Below are 27,432 nucleotides of genomic sequence, written 5' to 3'. Positions count from 1 at the left end.
TTGTTGCTGCTGCTGCTGTTTCTTTGTTTAGTATATCTCCTGGATTATTTCTATAGAGTCTGTATTCCATGTACTGTGTGGTTGCTAAAGTCTCTGCCCAGTTAGCTTAATGATCAGCTAATGATTGGTCAGATATTTCTTTTGTGTGATGTCATGGAATGCATTTTATGCTCAAGCAGTTTAAAATTCTACCTTAGCCTTCACTTTTTGCTTACTCAGTACCTCAGTGTCAACCAGAGATTATATATTGGGTCTACCCCATGTCATTCCTGGAAATCAGCATTACCCTGCAGATCCTAAATGGTAGTCTTGTAGATTACTGGGAATATATCAGAATTTTCAAAGCCCCCTATGGACACCTCATTCCCCACATTTAAAAAAAATTGGGGGGGCAAACCTCTGTTTGCCTCAACTGGTATTGCTGACTCATACAGCTGCCATGTGACACTATTGACACTAATTGTTTTCAACAAACCCCCTGGGCATGGAGCTTTATCTACTGAGTGAGCTCCAAGTTAGGACAAAATATGATAACACCATGCAAATGAGGCTTTTTCAGGGAGCTGCAAAACAGGTCAAATACTGACATTGTTCTGGAGATGAGACTTTTTAGTAGCTCCAGATCTATTCTATCCCCTCCAGTGGCTACAAGGCTCTGGTTTACACAGCTACCCTGTCTGCCAATCTGCTGATTTTCAAGACTACCATGGAATTGGGGCGATGGATTTTAGTGTAGGTCAAGTTGCAATGCTACAAGTTGTGCAGTTCTTACTGAGGTTTAGCAATATTTATTATAAAGAAGCTCCTGGTCTTTGTTAATTTCTAGAGCTATGAAAAAGTTGATTTTCATAATTTTTTGTCAGTGTTTTCATTACTTTTATGGAAGAGCAGATTTAAAGATGTCCTTATTCTACCATTCTGAAAGTCCTGTATTGTCTTTAGTGCATCTTGCTATTGCGTATTTGTCATTTCACATTGCCAAATATACTTACAGAAATTGCTACTTGCCACATTCAAATACCTCTCTGCTCCCATTTAAAAGAGGAGGAAGGTAAAATTTTACTCTAGCACCACTCTCCCTTTGGCAAGATGCTTGAATGAGGAGCAATAGCATCTGAAGGTACTCTCAGAGGAGTTACAGATTCTTCTGGGGGTTGATGAAGTACAAAAGGAAGAATACTCTTATAGGTGAAAACAGAGGCTAAGTGTTCAGATCAAGCTATGTGAAGCTCTTCAGGGAAATGTGTGCAGTTCTTCAGCCTGCGGTGTGTAGCATTGTTTTACTAAAGGAAGAAGGAGATTTTAAATTCATAATAGAAAAGATAGTATTAGAGAATTCATCAAGACATTTTTGGCCAAAAATGCTGTTGTTTTTTTCTTTTTTTAAATCAAAGAGTGGATGTATTAACCTATACAGCGTTAGTGCAATAGTCAAGGTTTCTGATTTCTTTTAAAAGCCTTTTAAAGGAACATAGAGCTAACATCTGACTATTTACTGAAATTAGTGAAGAATTTTTATACTTGCTCAAATTTCTTTACTTTTTACATTAGTAGGAATAAAGTAATATTTTAAAAATATGCCAGTGGGCATAATTTCAGAGGATCCAGATTTGTACCTGTCTACTCCCCAACACCTTTGGAAAAGAAGATAATCATTAAGCTTATTAATTTATTTTATTTTATCTAAATCTTTCCATTGTTTTTAACAGCTAGTATCTCAAGAATCACTAAGGGGAAATAAATTTGTTATATTTTGTCTGAGTTCTTTTTATAATTTCATTTGAAACATCTGGGAATTCCAGTTTCCCTGATGTTAATCTCTTGTGTTTTGCGAAATGTTAACTCTTAAAATCACATAAAAAAATCTCAGACAGCATCTTGGTTGTTAATTGTAAGAGGTTTGCAGGCTAATAAACTTTTCTAAACACCAGTTTCATATCACCAAGTAGAAGAAAAATTCATAAGCTTAAAAATGTGTTAGTTGTTTAGCTCGAAGTTATAGTATCAAAACTTTTAATTTTTTAAAGGAAATATAGTTTCTGAAACTTGTCTAGAGACTTGTTAGAAAGAAGAGGAGAACAGATTTTTATATACATCAGGACATCTTTTCTTCTTTGCCCCAGAACACATTGTTCTCAACCAGAAGCAACTTACTCCACCACCCCTGTAGGCTACTTTCTGATACAACAATCTCTTGTGTATGACCTCTCTTGGCCTTTTGTTCAATTTTAACAAGTGATAGCTAGTGAAAAATAAAGGCCCAAATTAATTCAATTAATCAATCAGCAAGTATTGAGTGCCTAACACATGCCTAGCAGTGTTCTCTGTTTCCTACACATCATAACTACAAAACACCTAAAAAGCCCTGCAGATTAAAGCAGAATGAGTGATAGGTTTTAATGCTCTGCTAATACCAAAGCAATTAATGCAAAGCTAAAACATTGATTTATGAATCTCTTACTACTGTACTTTGCTGAGTGACATGGTTATTGTTAACCAAAGCTTACTAAGTATTTCAGTACATCAAATTCCATTTAATGACATGCTAGTTAATAAAATACTCAATTTTTCTGACACATAAAAGATACAGAATATTTCAGGTAGTAGTTTTACCCTACCCATAAATTCATCTAAATTAAAAAAAAATAGAATAACCAGCTTATTTGTAGAATTGTGTCTACAACAAAAATATTTTTGTAATTGAATAAATACTTTTTTTGTACATAGTCCCTGAGTGACCTATAAAAAATTAGAATACTTGTTTTAAATATACTTTGCCTTTAAGAATCTCATACTTCAGCAAAAATGTTATAGCAGAGTCATAAAATTCCATTGAAAATCCCTTTAAATATCCATAAAATAGCTATATACATGTATTTTTGTGATGTACGATTATATACAGTAATGTGTATATATAATGTATAACATTCTGATATACAGCGTTTTTCAAAGTATAATTTTAAAGAATTGTAATTACATGAGAAAGAGAGTATATTTGGATTAACAAACCTTAAATGTGGATATGATATGACCCCATTTTACATCCAGGTAAGTGTGTTACCTCTTTTAGGGTATCCTCTCATAGAGAAGAGAAGCAGATTTTCAACATTAGGTTCTTATTTGCATTTACTTTCAGAGTCATGACTCTCCATTACTTTGAGCAGGCCACCCACGTGGAGAGGCAGTTTTTTGATGACCATATAGAGGCTATTCCAGTTATCTGGAGACTGTTCTCCTCTATTCCATGCCCAAGATCTTCCTTTATAATTATGTTTTATATTTCTCTTCTCAATTCTCATATTTCCCCATACCCTAGTTCCAACCTTGAATTACTGCTTACCCAAACTATTATGAGTTTCCTATTTCTTCAGTTCACTATACACACATAGGCAAATTAATCATAATAAAGTATAAAAATAAAAATTTGAACATATAACTCCTCTGCTTAAAATTCTTCAATGGTTATCTATTTTTTTAAGAAATAGATATAAGTATACCTCTTCATTCATGGCCTTCCACAAAGTGACCCCCACCTTCCTTTCTAGTTCTAGTTGAACTTACTGTTCCCCCAATACCCATTATCCTTTTATTCCACTCTGATCATACCATTCCTTTTCCCTGGAATGCTTTCTTCTTGATTTCTGCCTATCAAAATTCTACCCATCTTTTAAGGTCCAGCTGAAACACAGATCCCCAAGTAGACGTAATTTTGCCATCCTTTGAATTACTATTGCACTTCATTTATTGTACTTTCCTTATGACACTTAAAGTCAGTCATTACCTGCCTATTTCTCCCTTTCAGATCATACTTCTTTCTCTCCAGGAAAGTATGTTTTACTCAACACTTTATTTCCTGTATCACCACACCTAAAACTGTACCTTGTAGGGAAGTGATACCTGATAAATATATGAACAGAATTCCAATTAGATACCAAAGAAATTTATCTGTACTTAATGTAATAATGCTCAATTTGTCAAAAAGTCTTTGAAGTTCTTTTAGAATTGATTCAAGGGACTATGTGATTCTTTTTTAATGCAATTTTGTTGAGATATATTCACAAACCATATAATCCACCCAAAGTATGCAATCAGTGGCTTACAGTATCATCATATAGTTGTTCATTCAGCACAACAATCAATTTTAGAACATTTTCATTACTCCAAAATAAAGAAAAAATAAAAATAAAAAAGAACACCCAAAACATCCCATACCCCTTATCCCCTCCTATAATTTAAATATTTTTTGTCTTTATTTTATTACTTATCTGCCCATACACTGCATAAAGGGAATGTTAATCACAAGGTTTTCACAATCATATGGTCACACAATAAAAGCTATACAGTTCTACAATCATCCTCAAGAATTAAGTCTACTGGATTACAGTTCAACAGATTCAGGTATTTCCTTCTAGGGCCTTTAAATGTTTTCAGTGGTAATAAATCTTCATCATTTGAGAGTAAATTTCATTTTGGAGAATAATCAGAATTCATTCTGAGCCACATTTAGTGAATAATATGGATGATCAATCTGGGCTGTTATATTTCCAGTTACAAACAAAGGGAATGTGAAATAATGAGACAGAATATCTGGGTAAGTCATGAACTGAAAATTCCAAAAGAAATGCTCCCAAAATGCTTTCAAAAATGACATCATTGTAATGAGTTTATAACTTACAGTGTTTATTAATTTGAAACATACAGCACTCATTTGCATGTGTAAGTTCTGATATATTTGTTAAACCAGTCTTGTTTCCTTGAAGATTAATTTTGCAGTTTAATAAACCAGACCATTGAAAGTATATTTGGAAGTGAAATATCATTTAAATAAGTGTATTACCCTGATCACTTGAAATATTGTATTGTATAGCTTTTGTTGAGTGAGAAACCTTGTCATCAAGATACCACCAAACAAAATTTCCCAAATTTGGGAGTACATATATATAAAGAACTATGATTCAAAAAAGCCTACAAATTCTGCTACTGCTCCTGGATGATCCTGAATTTTACCAGAAACTAAAGGAACTGAAGAATAGATTTGAAATAAACGGTGGAGGGTGACTGAATATGGCATTTGAGTATCATGTATCTGCTGCCACAGAATTATAAAATAAAAAATGAAACTTCATCTCTTCCAAAATAGCATAGAATTTATAATATTCATATGTTAATGTGCTTACTGGAGTTTTCCATTTTCTCGGATACATACAATACACTTAAACAGGAACTAAATTTTATATTCCCATCTGATGCCAAGGTTTATACAGACTCAGTTACCATGTTGATTATAAGTATTATTTTTATTGTTTTATATGTAACTTTTGGATAGATACTGGTTTAATGTTTTCTTGTGTTTTTTTTTTTTTCTGGGAGAGAAAATTATAGCACTCCATTTGGTTTTACATATTTTCTTTAGCAACTATACAAGTAGCTTTGAATTACCTTCACTAATGGGTGATGGGACTGTGTGCACAAATAATCCAAAACAACTGGATATCTCTGTCAGTTTTTTGAGAGTATATTATATGATTATTTGAACAGATTTACCTCTCTCATTGAGGCTAATAATCATTTTACTTTGCAAACATTACATTACATACCGAGTAAGCACTGGGACAAAAAAGTTTACATTTTGAATAATTTTTCAGAATTGATTTCTTTATCACCCTAAATACAACATTAATTTATATATTTTAAATCAAACCGTCCCATGACCCCCAAGAATTCCAGTTGTCATTTTACTGCAATAGGATTTTACCTTGAGTAAAAAGAGGTCAAATCTGTAAAAGTATTACTTAGAGTTTATATGATTTTTAGGTCATACCAAGCATATCAGTATATCTGGAGCTCAAAGTAAAATTACAAGTGTAGTGGCCAAGGACAGCAATAGTTTACCAGAAATTTGAATTAATTAAGAATATTCCTTTCCTATTTATATTGACTGCTTGATCATTACACCTTGTTGCTGGCATAATACTAATTCATAGGTCATCACTGAATATAATTTATAAAAAACAATAAATATTTGATTGAATGGCACATTCCCACCACCACCTACAGAGTTTGATTTGATTTCTTGTTAGTCTCTCAGGATCTATGTGTTTGGGAGGGAAGGAGAGGTAAATGGAAAGTTTGGAGTACTTCCCAATCCTGGTGCATCCCAGTAAAAGGTATGGCTAAGTCCAGGCTAACCTGAACCAAATCTGAAATAGATCCTCAGGACCTCCTTGTTCTCCGTAAACACTCACCAGAATTGAACTATGGTAGTGCCCATCTTCTTGTGTGGCAATGCTAGGGCAACAGGGTATTGCTTTTCATTCGTCTTAGTAGTTTCTATTGAAAAGGGACTACCATACTATTGAATAGGTTTCATAAAAGCATTGTTTTAATTTCAGGTATGAGTGGATGGGTAGCTGGGAGAGAATTGAAAAATAAATATATCTTTAATTACCGTAATACTCTGCTCCAGTTGTAAAGGTCAAAATATTTCAACATTTCAGGGAGATTATTATAAAGTATTTGCTCAAATATGAAATACTTGTTTTCGATACAAGAAATATATGCTTGAGGTTACAACATTGAAAAACTTCACTACAAACCCTGAACACTGGGATGTGACTCTAAAAGCATAGGTCTTATTGGAGACATCCTTATCTAGAGAGGTTGGATGTATAGATGATAATGCCAAAAGGGTCACATTTTCTCCCTTTTGCACTCATGTGTCATTTATGCAAATTAATCTTCCTTTGAATCAATGGGCCTATGAAAATCTACAATGCACCATATTCTGAGAGTGGAGGGCCTAGAGAATAGACTTCTAATTAGAACACAATTTAGAAAAAGCCCATATGAAAAGCAAAATGTTCCAGTCAGTCACTGTATATCTAAAATTTTTATGAAGAGAAAACATAGAAATTATCTATTAATCAGTTTTGATTTTGCAAAGTAAATAGAAGTAACGTATTTAAATAGTTTGTGGCATACGCATTTCATTATGAAGTCCTCTCTTGGTTTGAGGTGAGGCCCTATATTTAGAATGATACCTACAGTAACTCTTCTATAGTGCCGGTAACTATTCACTTATTCCACAGAGCATTGCATTTTGGTTATAATGTTATTGTCTATATATTTCAAAACCATGCTTCTAGGTCTCAACAAAGACCTAGAAACTTTTTTGAATTTCCAAGGGAAACATGCACCAATTCTAAAATTTTTCCACAAAAGAGGGACCTTTAAATATGTTGCGTTCAATAAGGAATCAACTTTGTTATATAGGGAATTTTCTCTGAAAGCAGCCTTATCTTGACATATGAATTATTTGGTGTTCCAAGTAATGTCAATACATACCTTATTGAAATTGCATTTATTGTTTCCACAGATCTCAGGAAACCTTACAGTGCCTTGGATTACAGGGTGTTCTAGAAAAAGAGCAGTAAGTAACCTTACATTTAAAGCAGCAAATGGGTTTTTCCCTGTATTGTAAGTAAGAATGTTGTTGAGAAAACAGTCATAATTTTTGTAAAGTTGGCAAAACAGATCCTCATTAAGACTGCATTGTCTCAAAGGATGTATTTTGAGTTCATAATATTTATATATACTACAAAATAAAATTACTTAAAAGTGATGTTAAATAAAATACAATAAGCAAATTGTAAATCTTAAAGCATATTTTTACAGTTTAAAAAAGTATATGAAGGTAATTTATAAATTATTAGTCTACATCTGATTATCACTAGTTAATTTGATCATATGGTTGAATCATGATTGATATGAAAATCTCAATACGAATTGCATGACTTACCTTACTATATCTTATTAGTGCATTTTAGTATTTAGAAGTGATAAATAACAATCTTATTTTGATCTTCTGACCTTCACCTACAGCTGTTGTGGTTTTTATAATGTTAAAATAATAATTTCATTGCATTTGTGTTTTCTCAAAGAATCTCATTCAGTTAGTCTATGTAGAGCCCATAAACTTGCATTTTAACAATTACGCCAGGGGATTTTGATGTACGTACATAGATGGGAAACTATTAAAAGGGTTTTAAACATGAAAAGAGACAGAAGTCTTTCAAAAAGATAACACAAGTTACCAATGTGATGGTTAAGTTTGTGGATAGTAAAACTGAAGTTTGGCTTTCAGGACTGGAAAAGATGGCATAGACTCCTTTCTCCCTTCTCATCCCTGCAAACTACAAAACTATAAACTCTTAAAATAATGCAAGAGGCCACCAAAGGAGAACTCTGAAAGGTGGAAAGAAGTTAACTGGTTAGGAACCCAAGGACTAGAAGCACTACACAGTGGCAGGGTGTTTTACAATTCCCCACCCAATAGCAGAAGGTGACCGAGATGCAGCATCCCCTGACCCCCAAACTAGCAACAGAAAGCAGCTTGGTTAAGCTTTCTCCTCCAGATCTGAACGCTCTTCCCTTACCAGAGAACAGGAAGCTGGCTAGCAATGGCAAAGGGGGATGATGCTACAACAACATCCCAACCTGGGAAGTGTTTTTGTCCATGCAGGCCAGAAAATTATTTCCTCCACCTAGAGACACCATCAACTGGGTGGCATTGGCAAGAGGGATTAAGCCACCACAAAAGCCCAGCTTGAGGAAGCACTATTCATCCTTGCACCTTAGAATCTGTCCACCAAAGACAATGGAAGGACAGTGATGCCAGAGCTTACTGCCTCCCTTCAGTTTACTGCTTTTAGAAAGTTACCGGATGGGTTCAGGGAGTAGGAGCCTAGGAGGAACCTGGATGAACTCCTTGACTTCAGTATATAAAGAGTCTAGGAAGAATAAGATGTCTATAGTTTGCAGCAAAGAGCACTGGAAAGAAGAAAAGTTCACAGAAAACTCGAGATCTTCAGCGCCCCTACACCTTGAGTATTCGTTTGAGTACCGACTACCCATTCATGTGGTAAAACTTCCTAAGACCAGGAAAGAAACACCCAAACATTATTAGAAGTAACAGTTCTAATGATTTATATGGGGCCTGTTCCCTCCAGCCAGAGTGGAAAAGCGTGTAATTCATGGGGCATTGGGTAGATACCCACCAGGCTTGTTCTTTAGTAGTGGGAAATAATTAGCCCAAGAATAAAGATTGCTCCTGTTCTGCCTAACAAATGCTAAAAGAAAGTCCATAAACCATCAATTTCCAAGTAATCTAATAACATCTCAGGACAAAACTCAATAATATTTAGAGGACTAAACAATGAATAAAAATGAAAGCAATATATAAAAATTTGGGTAAGGAGAGGATGACATCAACATGGCAACATGAGAAATCACCTGAAAAAGCCTCCTAAGAGATTCAGTAAATACAAGCATAGATCCCACTTGCTTAGAGCTCTGGAGGATGGTAGAGACTGGAGAATGACTCCACAAATGCTGAATCAAAGAAAAAGAAAAATATCACATAGGAAATTTCTGTCCTAGACCCACCAGTATTCTCTTCTCCCTCAGTTGGTCCTGCACAGCTTGGAAGTTATGCAGAGGCAGTGGCCCAAGCCCCACCCACTGTGGACATAGAGTGAAACACTCACACAAGCGAATTAGAATCCACACAGAGGGTTTTCCGGGACTAGGACTGCGGTCATAGGACTGCGCATACGATTGGACTTGGTTCAATTTCCGCGCCACTAAACCGGGAAGTGCAGGAACTGAGGCTTTTCCAGCTGCTCGGGTTGCCTTATGGTGAGGCCAGCAAGATGGAGGTGAACGCAGCGGCAGTAAGTGGTAGGGAGGGTCTCTGGTAGCGGCGAGGCTTGAGTGAGGCTGGGAGACCGCAGCAGAATCCGGTTTTGCCGCCTCAGTCTGGGACAAACGGGCCTCCAAAAGCCTCAAACTGGTTAGACCTTTGGATCTTAATCCCCCTTGATCTGGTGGTGCTTTTCTTCGTGTATTTTTTTTTCATTTTTATTGAGATTGTTCAGATACCATACAATTATCCAAAGATCCAAAGTGTACAATCACTTGCCCCTGGGTACCCTCATACGGCTGTGCATCCATCACACTTAATTTTTGTTCAATTTTTAGAAACTTTTCATTACTCCAGACAAGGAATAAAGTGAAAGATGAAAAAAGAAAAAAAGAAAAGGAAACTCTAATCCTCCCCTATCCCTAACCAACCCCCCTCAATTGTTGACTCGTAGTATTGGTATAGTACATTTGTTACTGTTTATGAAAAAATGTTGAAATACTACTAACTGTAGTATATAGTTTGTAATAGGTATATAGTTCTTCCCTATATGCCCCTCTCTTATTAACTTCTAATTGTATTGTCATACATTTGTTCTGGTTCATGGAAGCGATTTCTAGCATTTGTACGGTTGATCATGGACATTGCCCACCATAGGATTCAGTTTTATACATTCCCATCTTTTGACCTCCAACTTTCCTTCTGGTGACATATATGACTCTGAGCTTCCCCTTTCCACCTCATTCATGCACCATTCAGCACTGTTAGTTATTCTCACATCTTGCTACCAACACCCCTGTTCATTTCCAAACATTTAAGTTCGTCCTAATTGAACATTCTGCTCATACTAAGCAACCACTCCCCATTCTTAAGCCTTGTCCTATATCTTGGTACCTTATATTTCATGTCTATGAGTTTACATATTATAATTAGTTCCTATCAGTGAGACCCTGCAATAATTGTCCTAATGTGTCTGGCTTATTTCACTCAGTATATTGCCCTCGAGGTTTTGTCATCAACCGATTTTTTTTTTTAATATGATTTTGTTCACTCACCATACATTCCATCCCAAGTAAATAATTGATGGTTCTCTGCATGGTCATACATTTATGTGTTCACCACATTCACCACTATCTATGTAAGGGCATCTGCATTTCTTCCACAAGGCAGGAGGGAGAGTCAAAGAAGGTAGAGAGGCAAAAGAAAGAGGAAAAAAAAATGACAGCTAGGAAGCAGCAAAAGGAAAAATAACCTTAAATCAAAGTAGAATAAAGAATCAGACAATACCACCAATGTTAAGTGTCTAACATGCCTCCCCTATCCCCCCCTCTTATCTGCATTCACCTTGGTATATCACCTTTGTTACATTAAAGGAAGCATAATACAATGATTCTATTAGTTACAGTCTCTGGTTTATGCTGATTGTATCCCTCCCCCAATGCCTCCCCATTTTTAACACCTTGCAAGGTTGACGTTTGCTTGTTCTCCCTCATAAAAGAACATATTTGTACATTTTATCACAATTGTTGAATACTCTAGATTTCACTAAGTTACACAGTCCCAGTCTTTATCTTTCCTCCTTTCTTGTGGTGTCTCACATGCTCCCCACCTTCCTCTCTCAACCGTATTCATAGTTACCTTTGTTCAGTGTACTTACATTGTTGTGCTACCATCTCCCAAAATTGTGTTCCAAACCATGCACTCCTGTCTTCTATCACCCTGTAGTGCTCCCTTTAGTATTTCCTGTAGGGCGGGTGTCTTGTTTACAAAGTCTCTCATTGTCTGTTTGTCAGAAAATATTTTGAGCTCTCCCTCATATTTGAAGGACAGCTTTGCTGGATACAAGATTCTTGGTTGGCGGTTTTTCTCTTTCAGTATCTTAAATATATCACACCACTTCCTTCTTGCCTCCATGGTTTCTGCTGAGAGATCCGCACATAGTCTTATGAAGCTTCCTTTGTATGTAATGGATTGCTTTTCTCTTGCTGCTTTCAGGATTCTCTCTTTGTCTTTGACATTTGATAATCTGATTATTAAGTGTCTTGGCGTAGGCCTATTCAGATCTCTTCTGTTTGGAGTACGCTGCGCTTCTTGGATCTGTAATTTTATGTCTTTCATAAGAGATGGGAAATTTTCATTGATTATTTCCTCTATTATTGCTTCTGCCCCCTTTCCCTTCTCTTCTCCTTCTGGGACACCAATGATATGTACATTATTGTACTTTGTTTCATCCTTGAGTTCCTGGAGATGTTGCTCATATTTTTTCATTCTTTTCTCCATCTGCTCCTTTGCATGTAGGCTTTCAGGTGTTTTGTTCTCCAGTTCCTGAGTATTTTCTTCTGCCTCTTGAGATCTGCTGTTGTATGTTTCCATTGTGTCTTTCATCTCATGTTGTGCCTTTCATTTCCATAGATTCTACTAGTTGTTTTTTTGAACTTTTGATTTCTGCCATATATATGCCCAGTGTTTTCTTTACAGCCTCTATCTCTTTTGCAATATCTTCTCTAAACTTTTTGATTTGATTTAGTATTAGTTGTTTAAATTCCTGTATCTCAGTTGAAGTGTATGTTTATTCCTTTGACTGGGCCATAACTTTGTTTTTCTTAGTGTAGGTTGTAATTTTCTGTTGTCTAGGCATGGTTTCCTTGGTTATCCAAATCAGGTTTTCCCAGACCAGAACAGGCTCAGGTCCCAGAGGGAAGAAATATTCAGCATCTGGTTTCCCTGTGGGTGTGTCTTAGAAAATTGCTCCACCCTTTGATGCCTCAGGTCACTGTGCTTTTCTGCCCAGCAGGTGATGCCTGTTAGCCTATAATTTTTGACTGGTGTGAGGAGGTATGGCCATGTTCCCCCAGGCTCTGGGGTCTGGTTCTGAATGGAAAGGTCCCCACCCCTTTCCTCCTAGAGAAGACAGACCCCCCAGGTGGAGGTCATTAGCATTTCAATGGTCTCTCTCTCTGCTTGTGCTGTCTCCACCCTTCCTGGAGTCACAGCCCTGGAAACTGAAAATGACTGGGGCTTTCTCCACTGAGAGATTTTATGCTGTGTTCTCGGGCATTCCTCCCAATTCAGGTTGGTGTATGCTGAGTGGATGGTTTAGTTTGTCCCCCCACAGTTATTCTGGATTATTTACTAGTTGTTTCTGGTTTTTTGTAGTTGTTCCAGGGGGACTACTTAGCTTCCACGCTTCTCTATGCTGCCATCTTGCCTCTGTTTCTCTTCATGTATTTTTTGATTTGTGTGAAGTACTAGTCCAATCAATATCTGATGTGATTACACAAAGTCCATTTTTGAGTTTTTTGTTTGTCCATTTGTGTGTTAACTATCACGTCACTCAGGCTGCCATTGGGAATGTCAGCAATTTACTGTTCCAGAAAGTGATGATCTCTCATGCATGCCTCCTCTTCTCTACTATGATGTAAGCTCCATAAGGACAGAATGCCTGCCATTTATGTCCCTGTGCTGAGCCTTGGCTTAATTGCCCTCAGATCCATTTCTAGTCTTTCTCTTGCTCTGCTCAGAGTCTGAGAGAAGCTCGGGGGAGGGGCTGATTTCTGCTAGCTGCAGTCCCATGCTCCACTGTCAACTGCTTCCAGCTGGGTTTAATTAATAGGAAACACTATCTGGAGATTGAAGAGTGGAAGGGAGAAGCCAGAGCATTCCGCCTCCCTCTCTGAGTCAGCCACTGTCTCTGGTGACAGCTGACTCTCCTCCAGGCTCCCAGTTCCTGCTCTGTAAAATATCGCTCTATTTCCAGGTTCTGCCTGTAACCCTGGCTCCCAAGCTCTATATGAGCACCTCCTCCCTTTGTACCCCCAGAGGGTAGTGGTTTCCAGGAGTTGCTCATTTCCAGATAGCTTCCCAGTCCCCTTTTTGACTTCTCAGGTCTTCCATCATCCAAGTAAACTAATTTCTTGCTTTAAATTCCCTGTATTTTCTTGGTTGGGTCCTGACTGATAAATTCTCCAATAGTATTTAGTCCTGTGCATTGATCAAATAAAAATATATATTTTTAGCAACAAATATCATGACCTTCCATACTTTAGTGCAATTCTTAGGAACTGCTCATTCTTATCTATTCAACACCATACCCAGTATAACTGAGCAAACATTTCTAAATGAGTGTCACGTAACTACCACCTCCAAAAATACAGCATCCATAGTCACCATCACCACAGTGATGGTGCTATCTTCATTTCCAAATTCTATAGACTTGATATTTAGTTCAGAATATCACTGTCCTTCATTGCCATTCAACAGTATTTTTTCATCTGTGTTTTTCACTAAATGCATAGATTATTAAAATCTTTCCTCTTCAGGGCATCCACACTCTCTACTATCCAACTGATCTGTTGACATTTATTGAGTAACTCACAAAATACTTATTGTGAGCTGAATATCTGCCAAGAATTATGCAAAGATAATAGTCTTTCTTCTGGATCTCCGTAAGCTGGCAACTATAATGCAATATGATAAAGGATATTGTTATGGTAGACAAAATTCTGAGATGCCCCCTACAATTCACAACCCCTGGTGCACATGCCCTCTATAATCCTTTCCCCTTAATTGTGGGCAGGACTTGTAACTATGATGAGTTATAATTATGTTACATTATAAGGCCAAGATAATTGATAGTCATTCCCATGATTGCATAATGTTACACAAGACTTTGTCTTCACCAACTGAGAAGATTCTCCTGCAGGCCTTGAAGAAACAAACTACCATGTTCTTAAGAGGGCCATGAAGCAAGACCTGAGTTGAGAGTGGTCCCCAGCCAACAACTATTATAAAAACTGGGACCTCAGTCCTCTGGCTTCAAGGAAATAAATTCTGCCAACATGTTGAGAGAGCTTGGAAAATAAACTTTGCCTAGTCAAGCCTCCAGGTGAGGATAGTGCTGATCAGTATCCTTATTTGAGCCTTGTAAAACCCTGAGTACAGGATGAAGATAAAGCCTCCCAGGTTCCTGACATGACAGAAACTGTAGGAAAATAAATTTTTGTTGTTTCAAAAAAAAAATAAAAGAATCCACACAAAGTCAGGCACAGGGACCCAAGTCCACAGAGACCAGGCAGAAGCAGAACACAAGCTGCTAAGGAGTGCTGCATACAAAAGGGCCCCCTGGGGATGGGGAGGGATAAAGAGAGACCACCACAGTATAGCTGTTAGCAAGAGGTGCACTCACTCAATCCAGTTGCTGTTGGCTGGACCACCTAAACATAAAATGGACTTTTCTGGAGAGACCAAAATACAGACTGACTCCATCTGGCTTTCCAGGGCAGGTTACTCTAATGGTGAAAAGACCAGAGGCAGAAAATCCTCTAGAAAAAAAAGAGGTGGGGTTGAAATTGAACTGCTATAAGACAGGATGAGTCCCAGAACTAAAAAATGTAAGAAAAATGGGGCACTGAGTGAGAGAGCTATTTTAAACAAGTCTTAGGAACTGAGAAGAATGTTCTGTACAAAACCATACAGAACAGAACAATATTCCTGAAGAAGGAACAGAGGAAAGGAAGCTTTCTCCTAGGGGTGAAACAATTGCACAAAAATACAATCTTAAAAAAGTTCACTGCATATCCAGGGCAAGAATCAGAACAAGAAGAGCTGAGAAAAATTGAAGAAGTAAACACAGGCTATTAAAAAGGTCTAAAATACATTGAACCAAGCATCAAAGAAGAGGCTTAACTCAAAGTCAATCAATAATATAACCATAGACAAGAGGGAGAAACTGACCTTCAGAGATAACTCTTCTAGATAAATAGATACCTATACATAAGTGATTACAAACCATACTGAGAAAGAGGAAGATATGACTCAATCAAGGGAACACATTAAACCTTCAGGGGAGACACATTTGTAACAACTAATCAAAGATGTTAAATAAATCCTCCAAATCAATTCAAGGAGATAAAGGAAATATGCATGAAGAGATAAAGGATATAAAAGTGACAATGCATGAGCATAAAGAAGAATTTGCAAGTATAAAAAGAAATTTAAAAGAAATTTCAGGATAACAGGTGCAATAGTAGAGATTAAAAATACACCAGAGGCATACAACAGCAAATTTGGATAGGCAGAAGAAAGACTCAACATATGGAAAGCAAGACAATTGAAATCATACCATCAGATGAACAGATAGAGAAAGAATAAAGAATTGTGCTGTTTCTCAGGGATTTAGTGACAGCACAAATCATACAAATATACATGTCATGGGTGTCCCAGAAGGAGAAAACAAAAGCAAAGGGGCAGAAGAATATTTTAGGAAATAATGGCCCCAAATTTCCCAACTCTGATGAAAGAAGCACAATGTGCTCTAAACAGAATAAATCCTAATATACCTATTCAAAGACACATACTAATCAGAATGTCAAATGCCAAAGATAATAGAGAATTCTGAAAGCAGAAAGAGAAAAGTGATTCATCACATACAAAGGATCCTCAAAAATACTAAGTTCCAATTTCTCATCAGAAACCATGGAGGCAAGAGGGCAATGTTATGATATTTGAAGGTACTGGAAGAGAAAAACCACCAGCCAAAAATTCTTTATCTGGTAAAACCACCCTTCAAAATTGAGGAAGAGTTTAAAATATTCACAGATAAATAGAAGCTGAAACAGTTTGTCAACAAGAGACCTGCCCTATAAGAATTATGACAGAGAGTTCTGCAGGCTGAAAGGAAAAAAAGAGAATGGCTTGGAGTAGTGTGAAGAAATGAAGATCATCAGTAAGGGTAACTAAAAGGGTAAATGCAAAACCCAATAGTACTTTATCCTCAATATAAAACTCTATTCTTTTATTCTTATAAAAGAATACAATTGAACAAGAAAAATGCCTATTTCCTTTTAATGAACATGCAAAATATAAAATGGTAGAATGGGACTAAAAAACAGGAAGAGGGGAAACAGAAGGATATGTGAAAAGAGAATGAGTATGCTACTGAAGCTAAGTTGGTATATTTTCAAATTGGAGGGTTTTAGGTGGAGGTTTCATAGTATAAACCCCAAGGTAGAGAGAAAGAAAAAGAAAATTTGAACATACACAGAAACACATATGAGAAAAGGGTCAGCAAGATACATCACAAATGATCAACTCTACGGAAAATGATGTTTCAATAAAGGAAAAGAGAGACCAAAAAACATGTGGCATATAAAAACCAAAGGACAAAATGGTTGAAGCAAGTACCGCCATTACAGTAATAACACTAAATGTTAATGGATTAAACTCCACCATCAAAAGACATAGGTTGGCAGAATGGATTAAAAAAAAAGCATCATCCAAGTATATGCTGTTTAAGAAACTCATCTTAGACCCAAAGTCACAAATAGGTTGAAAGTGAAAGGTTGTAAAAAGATAATCCAGGCAAATAGTAACCAAAAAAGAACTGGAGCTGTTATGTTAATATCAGATAATATAGATTTTAAGTCAAAAGCTGTTATAAGAAACAAGGAAGGACACTGTATATTAACAAAAGGGGCAGTACACAAAGAAGAAAAAACAATCATAAATATTTATGCACCTAACCATGGTGCCTCAAAATACATGAAGAAAACACTGGCAAATCTGAAAGAATCAATAGACACTGCTCAATCATAGTTAGAGACTTCAGTATACCACTTTCATCAATAAGTAGATCATCTAGACAAAAGATCAATAAGGAAACAGAGAACTTGAATAATATAATAAAATAACTAGACTTAACAACATACAGAACACTGCACCCCAAAACAGGGGACATCCAGGAAAATGGAGGAATAGGGAAGGAGCTACAGAACTCATTCTTCTCCTAAAAGCAGCAAGTAGGCAGAAACTATCTGAATCAACTGTTCTGGGTTTCCAGAAACCAGTGGAGTTCCATATAACATCCAGGTAAGTGTGAGATGAAGAGACTGCAAAACTGTGGTCACAGACTGTGAGTAATTCCATCCATGGATCCTGGCACCCATCTCACACACATAAGAGAAGCAGCAGTGGCAGTCTCTTCCAGTTTGCTAATGCTGCTGGAATGCAAAACAGCAGAAATGGATTGGCTTTTATAAAGGGGGTTTATTTGGTTACACAGTTACAGTCTTAAGGCCATAAAGTGTCCAAGGTAATGCATCAGCAATCAAGTACCCTCACTGGAGGATGGCTGATGGCATCCGGAAAACTTCTGTTAGCAGGGAAGGCATGTGGCTGGCGTCTGCTCCAGAGTTCTGGTTTCAAAATGGCTTTCTCCCAGGACACTCCTCTCTAGGCTTCAGCTCCTCAAAAATGTCACTGTTAGTTGTTCTTGGGGCATTTGTCCTCTCTTAGCTTCTCCAGAGCAAAAGTCTGCTTTCAATGGCCATCTTCAAACTGTCTCTCATCTGCAGCTACTCTCTCATCTTCTATGCATTCTTCACAGTGTCCATCTTGGCTGTAGCTCCTCTTCAAAATGTCACTCTCAGCTACACTGAGTTCTTTCTGCTTGCCACCTCATTTATATGGCTCCAGTGATTTAATTTAGACCCACCTGAATGGGTGGGGTAACACCTCCCTGGAAATTATGCAGAGTCATCACTCACAGTTGGGTGGGGCACATCTCCACAGAAACACTCAAAGAATTACAATCTAGTCAACACTGATACATCTGCCCACACAAGATTACATCAAAGATAATGGCATTTTGGGGGACATAATACATTCAAACTGGCATATTCCACCCCTGGACACCAAAATGACATGATCTTTCCATATACAAAATACATTCATCCCATCACAACATCACAAAAACTTAAATCATTTCAGTAGCAATAGTTAAGTACAAGATCCCATTAAATCAGTTACAGGTGTGGTCTGTGTAAAAGCAAAATTCCCCTCTGACTGTGGACCTGTGAACTTAGAAGAAGTTATGTGCTTCCAATATACAAAGGAGGGACAGTCATAGGATAAACATTCCCATTGCCATAAGGAGAAACTGAAAGGAAAACAGGGCTCACAGGACCAAAACAGTTCCTAAAACCTGCAGGACAAACTCCATTAGATTTCAAAGTCTGAGAGTCATTTACAGAATGACGTTGAATCCTTGGGGCTTGAGAGAGCAGGAGTCTAACCCTTCCTAAGGGCCTTTTTGGCAGCCCTTTCCTCTCCAAATGCTGGGTGAGTTCTCCAATATATCCACCCATTGGGGAGACCACCTTCTTGGTCCCACCCTCCTCAAACATCAGGGCAGCACCCAGATTCCCTTCCATCTCTGGGGCACATGCTCAACCCCTTCAGAACAGTGGGGTGGCAGCCAGGCTCTTCCCAATTCCCTGGGAATGTGCTCCACCCTCTTTGGGGCCTGGGGTGGCAAAATTCTTCCGGAGCATTGAGGCAGAAGGCCCACTCTCAACTTCTGGGGCAAACTCACACTTCCATGCATGTGGGCCACTCTGCTCTCCCAGCCCAAGGCCTCTTGACTCCAGACTTCAACCTCCATGGCTCTGTCTTTGAAGAAATTTTTCCTTCAATTTGTTCCTTGTCTTTCTCCTCCAGTTCCGACTGGCAGTGGCTCTGTCTGTAAAGAGCTTGCAAAAATTCTGTTGGCTTTGCATGAAGCACACAAGAGTCAAAGCCATCAGACAATAGGACTTTCCACAAATCCTTTCTGCTTAACTCCTTTTCCAATCTTGGCTTGTACTGAAAAGGCAGCTGGGTTCCATATTTGGTTAAATCCTCACATTGGGCTGTAGCTTCTTAGGGTTTCACCCCCTGGAAGCCCAGAGTTTTTCAGGCTATCAATTTCTTGTTTCTTTGAAACCAAGAGTTCATTTTTTCAGCTTATCTTTGTCCTCTTGCATTTCACTATAAGCTGCAATTAAAAGCCAGGCTACTTCTTCTATATTTTGCTTGGAGATCTCATCAGCTAAATATTTCAGGTTGTCACTTTCAAATTCTGCCTTCCATCCAACAAAAGGACTCAATTTTGCCAAATTCTCTGCCACTTTAAAACAAGGATCACCTTCCTTCCAGTTTGCAACAACACATTCACCATTTCTGCTCAAGCCCTCATCAGAAATATATTTAGAGTCCATATTTCCACAAATATTCTCTTCAAAGCAGTTTAGACCTTTTCTATCAAGCTCCTCACAGTTCTTCCAGAATCTTTCCCTTATCCATTTAAAAAGCCTTTCCAGCATGTTTGGTATTTGCAAACTCAGCAGCACCCCACTTCTCTGGTACCAAAATCTGTTCTAGTTTGCTAATGCTACTGGAATGCAAAACACCAGAAATGGATTGGCTTTTATAAAGGGGGTTTATTTGGTTACATAGTTACAGTCTTAAGGTCATAAAGGGTCCAAGGTAATGCATCAACAATCAAGTACCTACACTGGGGGATGGCCGATGGTGTCTGGAAAACCTCTGTTAGCTGGGAAGGCACATGACTGGCATCTGCTGTGGAGTTCTGGTTTCAAAATCACTTTCTCCCAGGACACTCCTCTCTAGGCTTCAGCTCCTCAAAAATGTCACTCTTATTTGCTCTTGGGGCATTTGTCCTCTCTTAGCTTCTCCAGAGCAAAAGTCTGCTTTCAATGGCCATCTTCAAACTGTCTCTCATCTGCAGCTACTCCCTCATCTTCTGTGCATTCTTCAAAGTGTCCCTCTTGGCTGTAGCTCCTCTTCAAAATGTCACTCTCAGCTGCACTGAGTTCCTTCTGTTTTTCAGCTCATTTATATGGCTCCAGTGATTTAATTTAGACCCACCTGAATAGGTGGGGCAACACTTCCATGGAAATTATCCAGAGTCATCACCCACAGTTGGGTGGGCTGCATCTCCACATAAACACTCAAAGAATTACAATCTAATCAACACTGATACATCTGCCCTCACAAGAGCACATCAAAGATAATGGCATTTTGGGGGATATAATACATTCAAACTGGCACACAGTCTAATCCTTGGCTGGGAGCTGCTGTGGACTGGAATGGCTACTGGAGACCTCCTCTTCAAGTACAAAGGGTGACACAGCCCAGTACTGAGCCAGATGCTAGAGAGCAGATTTAGAATGCTGGATCCTGCTGTTTCAGCCTGTCCAGATCATATGCCTCCTGGAGCCATTCTTTTGACTGTGTTAGAGGTAGAACTTACAAAGGGCCATAACTGCCAGCCTTCATAAGGCTGAGTGGAATAGATTTCTGAATATTGCCATCTTCTGGGAAGTCCACAAGGTGCAGCCTGTTGACATGGAAGAAAAATAAAAAGGCTCTTTGGGGTCTTTCCTGACCCTTTCCCAGGACCCTTTTGATCTGTTCTGGGACCCCTGCATGGGTACCTAGCCCTGTTTTGTCTGAGAAATACTGATGAACCAACAAAAAAGAGCCTTAACACAAGCCCAATCAACAACAAAATCCTAGACAAGAAAGAGAAACTGACCTTCAGTATAAACTCATCAAGACAATCAGATGCCCAGATATTGGCAAAAAGCCAGAAGCCATACTAAGACATAGGAAGATATGGCCCAGTCAAAAGAATAAATTTAAAAGTCAGAGGAGATACAGAAATTGGAAAAATTAATCAAATATGTTAAAACAAATCTCCTAAATCAACTCAAGGAGATGGCTAAAGAGATAAAGGATATTAAGAAGACACTGTAAAAAAGACACTGCTTGAACATAAAGGAGAATTTGAAAGCATACAAAGAAAAATAAATCTTATGGGAATGAAAGACACAATAGATGAACTTAAAAATACATTGGATTTATTCAAACACCATAATTCCATGGAACTTTGAATAGGAAGTGACATCTGGTAGGTTGTACAGGTTAGTGTTAAATAGTGATACATCCCAAAGTAATTTGGGCAGAGAATAAAAATATATATGCAAGGCACCCCTGAGGAGCTGGAAGAAAATGCAGATATGTTGGACATCCCCACCTGGATTATTGCTGATATTGTCACAAATGCTGAGGACTGACAATTTGGTGTGCTGAGCCCTTGATCTTGGGGCTTGCCCCTATGAAGCTTGTTGCTGCAAAGGAGAGACTAAGCCTACTTATAATTGTGCCTAAGAGTCTCCCCCAGAGGACCTCTTTGTTGCTCAGATGTGGCCCTCTCCCTCTAGCTAAGCCAACATGGCAGGTAAACTCACTGCCTTTCCCCTAACTGAGGCCTGACTCCCAGTGGTGTAAATCTCCCTGGCAATGCAGGATATGACTCCAGGGATGAGTCTGGATGCAGCACTGTGGGATTGAGAAACTCTTCTTGACCAAAAGGGGGAAGCAAAATGAAAAAATAAAGTTTTAGTGGCTGAGAGATTTCAAATGGAGTTGAGAGGTCACTTGAGTGTATTTGTATGCACTATATAGATATCCCTTTTTTGGTTTTAGTGTATTGAAATAGCTAGAAGTAAATTCTGAAACTGTCAAACTGCAACCCAGTAGCTTTGTTTCTTGAAGACAATTGTGTAACTATGTAGCTTATATGGGGTGACAGTGTGATTGTGAAAGCCTTGTGGCTCACACTCCCTTTATCCAGTGTATGAATGGAGGAGTAGAAAAATGGGGACTAAAACTAAATGAAAAATAGGATGGGGTGGGGGATGGAATGATTTGAGTGTTCTTTTTTACTTTTATTTATTATTCTTATTTTTCTTTCTGGTGTAAAGAAAATGTTCAAAAATTGGTTGGGATGATGAATGCACGAATATATGATGGTACTGTGAACAGTTGATTGTACACCATGAATGACTGTATGGTATATGAATATATCTCAATAAAACTGAATTTAAAAATACATTAGAAGCACACAATTGCATATTTGAAAAGGCAGAAGAAAGGATCCATGGGATAGAAGACAGAGTATCGGATTCAACAGACAAAAGAACAGATAGTGAAAAGAATGGAAAAATTTCAGTAGTGTCTCAGTGAAATGATTGACAACAGACAGCACACAAAAATATGCATCATGCATGTCCCAGAAGGAGAAGAGAAGGGAAAAGGGCCAGGAAGAATATTCTAAGAAATAATGACTTAAAATTCTCCAACTCTTACAAAAGCCATAAATATGCATATCACAGAAGTCCAACATACTCCAAACAGAATAAATCCAAATAGATCCACTCCAAGACACATACCACTCAGACTGTCAAATGCCAGAGATAGAATTCTGAAAGCAGCAAGAGAATAGTGATTCACCACATACAAGAGAAGCCAAATAAGACCAAGACCTGACCTCTCATCAGAAACTATGGAAGCAAGAAGGCAGTGGTACAATATATTTAAGATACTGAAAGAGAAAAATTGCCAGCCAAGAATTCCTTATCCAGCAAAACTGTCTTTCAATAATAAGGGGAGTTTAAAATATTCACAGATAAACAGAGGCTGAGAGAGTTAATTCACAAGAGATCTGTCCTAAAAAATATACTAAAGGAATTTCTACAGCCTGAAAAGATAGGAGATAGAGGCTTGGAGGAGAGTATAGAAATGAAGATTGTCAGTAAGTATAACTAAAAGTATAAAAATAGAGAAAAATTCATATATGACAAATGAAATCCAAAGGATAAAATGGTTAAAGTATGTACTGCCCCTACAGTAATAACATTGAATGTTAATGGATTAAACTCTCCAATCAAAAGACACAGATTGTCAAAATGAATAAAAATATATGATTCAACTATATTCTGTTTACAAGAGATTCATTTTAGACCCAAAGATACAAATAGTTTGAAAGTGAAAGGCTGGAAAAAGACATTACATGCAAGCAGTAACCAAAAAAAAAAAAAGGTGGAGGAGATATACTAATATCAGACAAAATAGACTTTAAATGCAAAAATTTTATGAGGCAAAAATGGAATTATATATTAATAATAAAAGGGGTAATTCACCAAGCAGAAATAATCATATATATCTATGCACCTATCAAGGTTTCCCAAAATAAATGAGGCAAACACTGGCAAAACTGAAGGGAATAATAGACATCTCTACAATAATTGTGGGAGACTTCAGCACAGCACTCTCATAATAGATGGAACAATTAAACAGAAGATGAATAAGGAAACAGATAGATAACCTAAATAATATGATAAATGAAACAGACCTAACAGGCATACACAAAACATTGCACCACAAAACAGCAGTATATACATTCTTTTCAAGTGCTCATGGATCATTCTTCAGGATTGAACAGAGGTTTTTGCACATAACAGGTCTTATTAATTTAAAAAGTTTGAAATTACACAAAGCAGTTTCTGTGATCATAAAGGAATGAAGCTGGAAATCAATAACAGCTGGAGGACTGGAAAATTCCCAAACATATGAAGGTTAAACAGAACAATCTTAAACAATCAGTGGATAAAAGAAGAAATTGCCAGAGAAATCAGTAAATATCTCAAGATGAATGAAAATAAGAACACAACATATCAAAACTTATGGGATGCAGGAAAGGAACTGCTGAGAGGGAAATTTATAGCCCTAAATGCCTACATTAGAAAGTAACAAAGAGGTGGGGATTGATCTAAGATGGTGGCATAGAGAGGAGTGGAAGCTAAGTAGTCCCCCTGGAACAACTAAAAAAAAAAAACAGAAACAACTAGTAAATAATCCAGAATAACTGCAGGGGGACAAATATGACCATCTACTCATCATACACCAACCTCAATTGGGAGGAATGCCTGAGATCACAGCATAAAATCTGTAAGTAAAAACTGTGGATCCAAATCAGGAGACCCTTCCCCCACAGCCAGAGCTACAAAGCCTTGTGGTGCCAGAGAGAAGCTTTCTCCCAGCAAGCAAATATAGCTCAGCTGAGCTCCAACTGGGGTTTTAATTAGCGAGTGTGAACTGCTCACTATGAGGTATGAATCCCCAACAAGTAGACAGACGCTTTGGGTGACAACTGACCTTGGAGAGCCAGAGGTCGCCTCAGACTAGCTCTGTTCCTTTTTTCTCAGTGGAGAAAGCCTCAGTCATTTTCAGTTCCCAGTTCTGTGACCCAGACAAGGGTATAGCACAAGCAGAGAGAGACCATTGAAATGATAATGACCTCCCCCTAGGGTGTCTATCTTCTCTAAGAGGAAAGGGGTGGGGCCCAGCTCTAGGACCTGCCTTTCATTCAGGACTTGGGGAAAAAGAGCCACACCTCCTTACACCAGTGAAGAATTATAGGCTAACAGGCACCACCTGCTGGGCAGAAAAGCACAGTGACCGGAGGCATCAGAGGGTGTACCAATTTTCTAAGACACACCCTCAGGGAAACTGGATACTGAATATTTCTTCCTTCTGTGACCTTAGCCTATTCTGGTCTGGGGAGGGCTGATTGTGGTAACCAAGGAAACCATGCATAGACAACAGAAAACGGCAACCTACACCAAGAAAAATGAGGTTATGGCCTGGTCAGGGGAACAAACTTGCACTTCAACTGTGATGCAGGAATTGAAACAACTAATAATAAGTCAATTCAAAAAGTTTAGGGAAGGTATGGCAAAAGAGCTGAACCATATAATGAGAACACAGGACATACATAAGGTAGAAATTGAAAGTTCAAAAAACCAACTGGTGGAATCTATGGAAATGAAAGGCACAACACAAGAGATGAAAGACACACTGGAAACATATAACAGCAGATCTCAAGAGGCAGAAGAAAACACTCAGGAACTGGAGAACAAGGCACCTGAAAGCCTACACACAAAAGAACAGATAGAGAAAAGAATGGAAAAATATGAGCAACATCTCCAGGAACTTAAAGACAAAATGAAAAGCAAGAATTTATGTGTCATTGATGTCCCAGAAGGAGAAGAGAAGGGAAAAGGGGCAGAAGCAATAATAGAGGAAATAATCAATGAAAATTTCCCATCTCTTACGAAAGACATAAAATTACAGACCAAGAAGTGCAGCATACCCCAAACAGAATAGATCTGAATAGGCCTACACTAAGACAATTAATAATCAGATTATCAAACATCAAAGATAAAGAGAAAATCCTGAAAGCAGCAAGAGAAAAGTGATCCATCACATACTAAGGAAGCTTGATATAACTATGTGTGGATTTCTGAATAGAAACCATGGAGGCTAGAAGGAAGTGGGATGATATATTTAAGATACTTAAAGAGAAAAACCACCAACCAAGAATCCTATATCCAGCAAAACTATCCTTCAGATATGAGGGAAAGCTTAAAATATTCTCTGACAAACAGGCAATGACCGAGTTTGTGGACAGGAAACCTGCTCTACAGGAAACACTAAAGGAAGCACTGCAAACACAAAGGAAAAGACAGGAGTGAGAGGTTTGGAAAACAATTTTGGGAGATAGTAGCACAGCAATGTAAGTATACTGAACAAAGATGACTGTGAATATGGTTGAAAGAGGAAGGCTGGGATCATGTGGGACACCAGAACAAAAGATGAATGATAAAGACTGGGACTGTGTAACTCAGGGAAACCTAGGGTGCTCAACGATTGTAATAAAAGGTACAAGTATGTTTTTACATGAGGTAGAACAAATGAATGTCAACATTGCAAGGTGTTAAAAATAGGGTGGGATTGGGGGAAAATACAATCAATGCAAACTAGAGGCTAGAATTAACAGAAACATTGTATTATGCTTCCTTTAACGTAACAAAGGCAATATACCAAAGCTAAGTGCATATGGGTGGGGTGGGGAATAGGGGAAGGGTATGGGACTCCTGGCATTGGTGATGTTGTCTGACTCTTTATTCTCCTTTAGGTTAATGCTATCTTTCCTTTTGTCACCTTCTAGCTATCAAGTTTGTTTGTTTGTTTGTTTTTCTCTCTTTCTCTTGCCTTTTTCTTTGCCTCTCTGCATTCTTTGACTCTTCCTCTGTCTTTGTGGAAGAAATGTCCTTATATAGAGAGTGGCGATGGTGCTCAGTACATAAATATGTGATTATACTGGGAACCAATGATTGTTTACTTAGGGCAGAATGTATAGTGTTTGAACAAAACCATCTTAAAAGAAATGGGTTGATGAAGAAACCTTGAGGGCACTATATTGAGTACAGACACACAAAGGCAAATATTGCAGGGTCTTACTGATATGAACTAATTATAATATGCAAACTCATAGACATAGAATATAAGTTACCAGGATATAGAATGAGGCTAAAGAATGGGGAGCAGTTGCTTATTATGAGCAGAATGCTCAACTAGGTTGGACTTAAATGTTTGGAAATGGACAGGGGTGATGGTAGCATGTAATGAGAATAACTAACAGTGCTAAATGGTGCATGAAGGTGGTGGAAAGGGTAAGCTCAGAGTCACGCATGTCACCAGAAGGAAAGTTGGAGGTTAAAAGATGGGAATGTATAAAACAGTGAATCTTGTCATGGACAAAGTCCATGATTAACTATACAAATATTAGAAATCTCTCTCACGAACTAGAACAAATGTATGTCACTATAACTGGAGGTTAATAATAGAGAGGCATATAGGGAAAAATATATATACCTATTGCAAACTATATACTGCAGTCAGTAGTATTTTAACATTGTTTCATCAACAGTAACAAATGTGCTATACCAAAACTATGAATCAGTAATGGAGGGGGGGCATGGTTAGGGGTATGGGAGGATGTGAGTTTCCTTTTTTTGTCTTTATTTCTTTTCTGAAGTAGTGAAAATGTTCTAAAAATTGAAAAAAAATAATTGTGTTGATGGATGCACAGCTGTATGCTGGTGCTGTGGGCAATTGATTGTACACTTTGGATCTCTGGATAGTTGTATGGTATCTGAACAATCTCAATAATAAAAAAAAAGTAATGGAAGAAAAAAATTAACAAA

The 27,432-nt window shown here is 37.8% G+C and overlaps 1 protein-coding gene and 1 pseudogene across 1 annotated transcript in view; both read left to right on the top strand.

Moving 5' to 3' along the window:
• Positions 1 to 27,432, top strand: part of HDX (highly divergent homeobox) — a 262,723-nt gene that overhangs the window by 16,820 nt on the left and 218,471 nt on the right. Inside the window, exon 4 of the mRNA XM_037821921.1 lies at positions 7,376 to 7,429. Within this exon, the coding sequence (XP_037677849.1) occupies positions 7,376 to 7,429 (54 nt within the window). The remainder of the gene's footprint in view (positions 1 to 7,375; positions 7,430 to 27,432) is intronic.
• LOC119523141 lies at positions 9,696 to 9,983 on the top strand (annotated as a pseudogene).

The sequence above is a fragment of the Choloepus didactylus genome, chromosome X, assembly GCF_015220235.1.
Source record: "Choloepus didactylus isolate mChoDid1 chromosome X, mChoDid1.pri, whole genome shotgun sequence".
NCBI classification, from domain to species: Eukaryota; Metazoa; Chordata; class Mammalia; order Pilosa; family Megalonychidae; genus Choloepus; species Choloepus didactylus.
The sequence above is the reverse complement of the archived record's forward strand: the minus strand, read 5'-3'. Positions and strand labels throughout refer to the sequence as shown.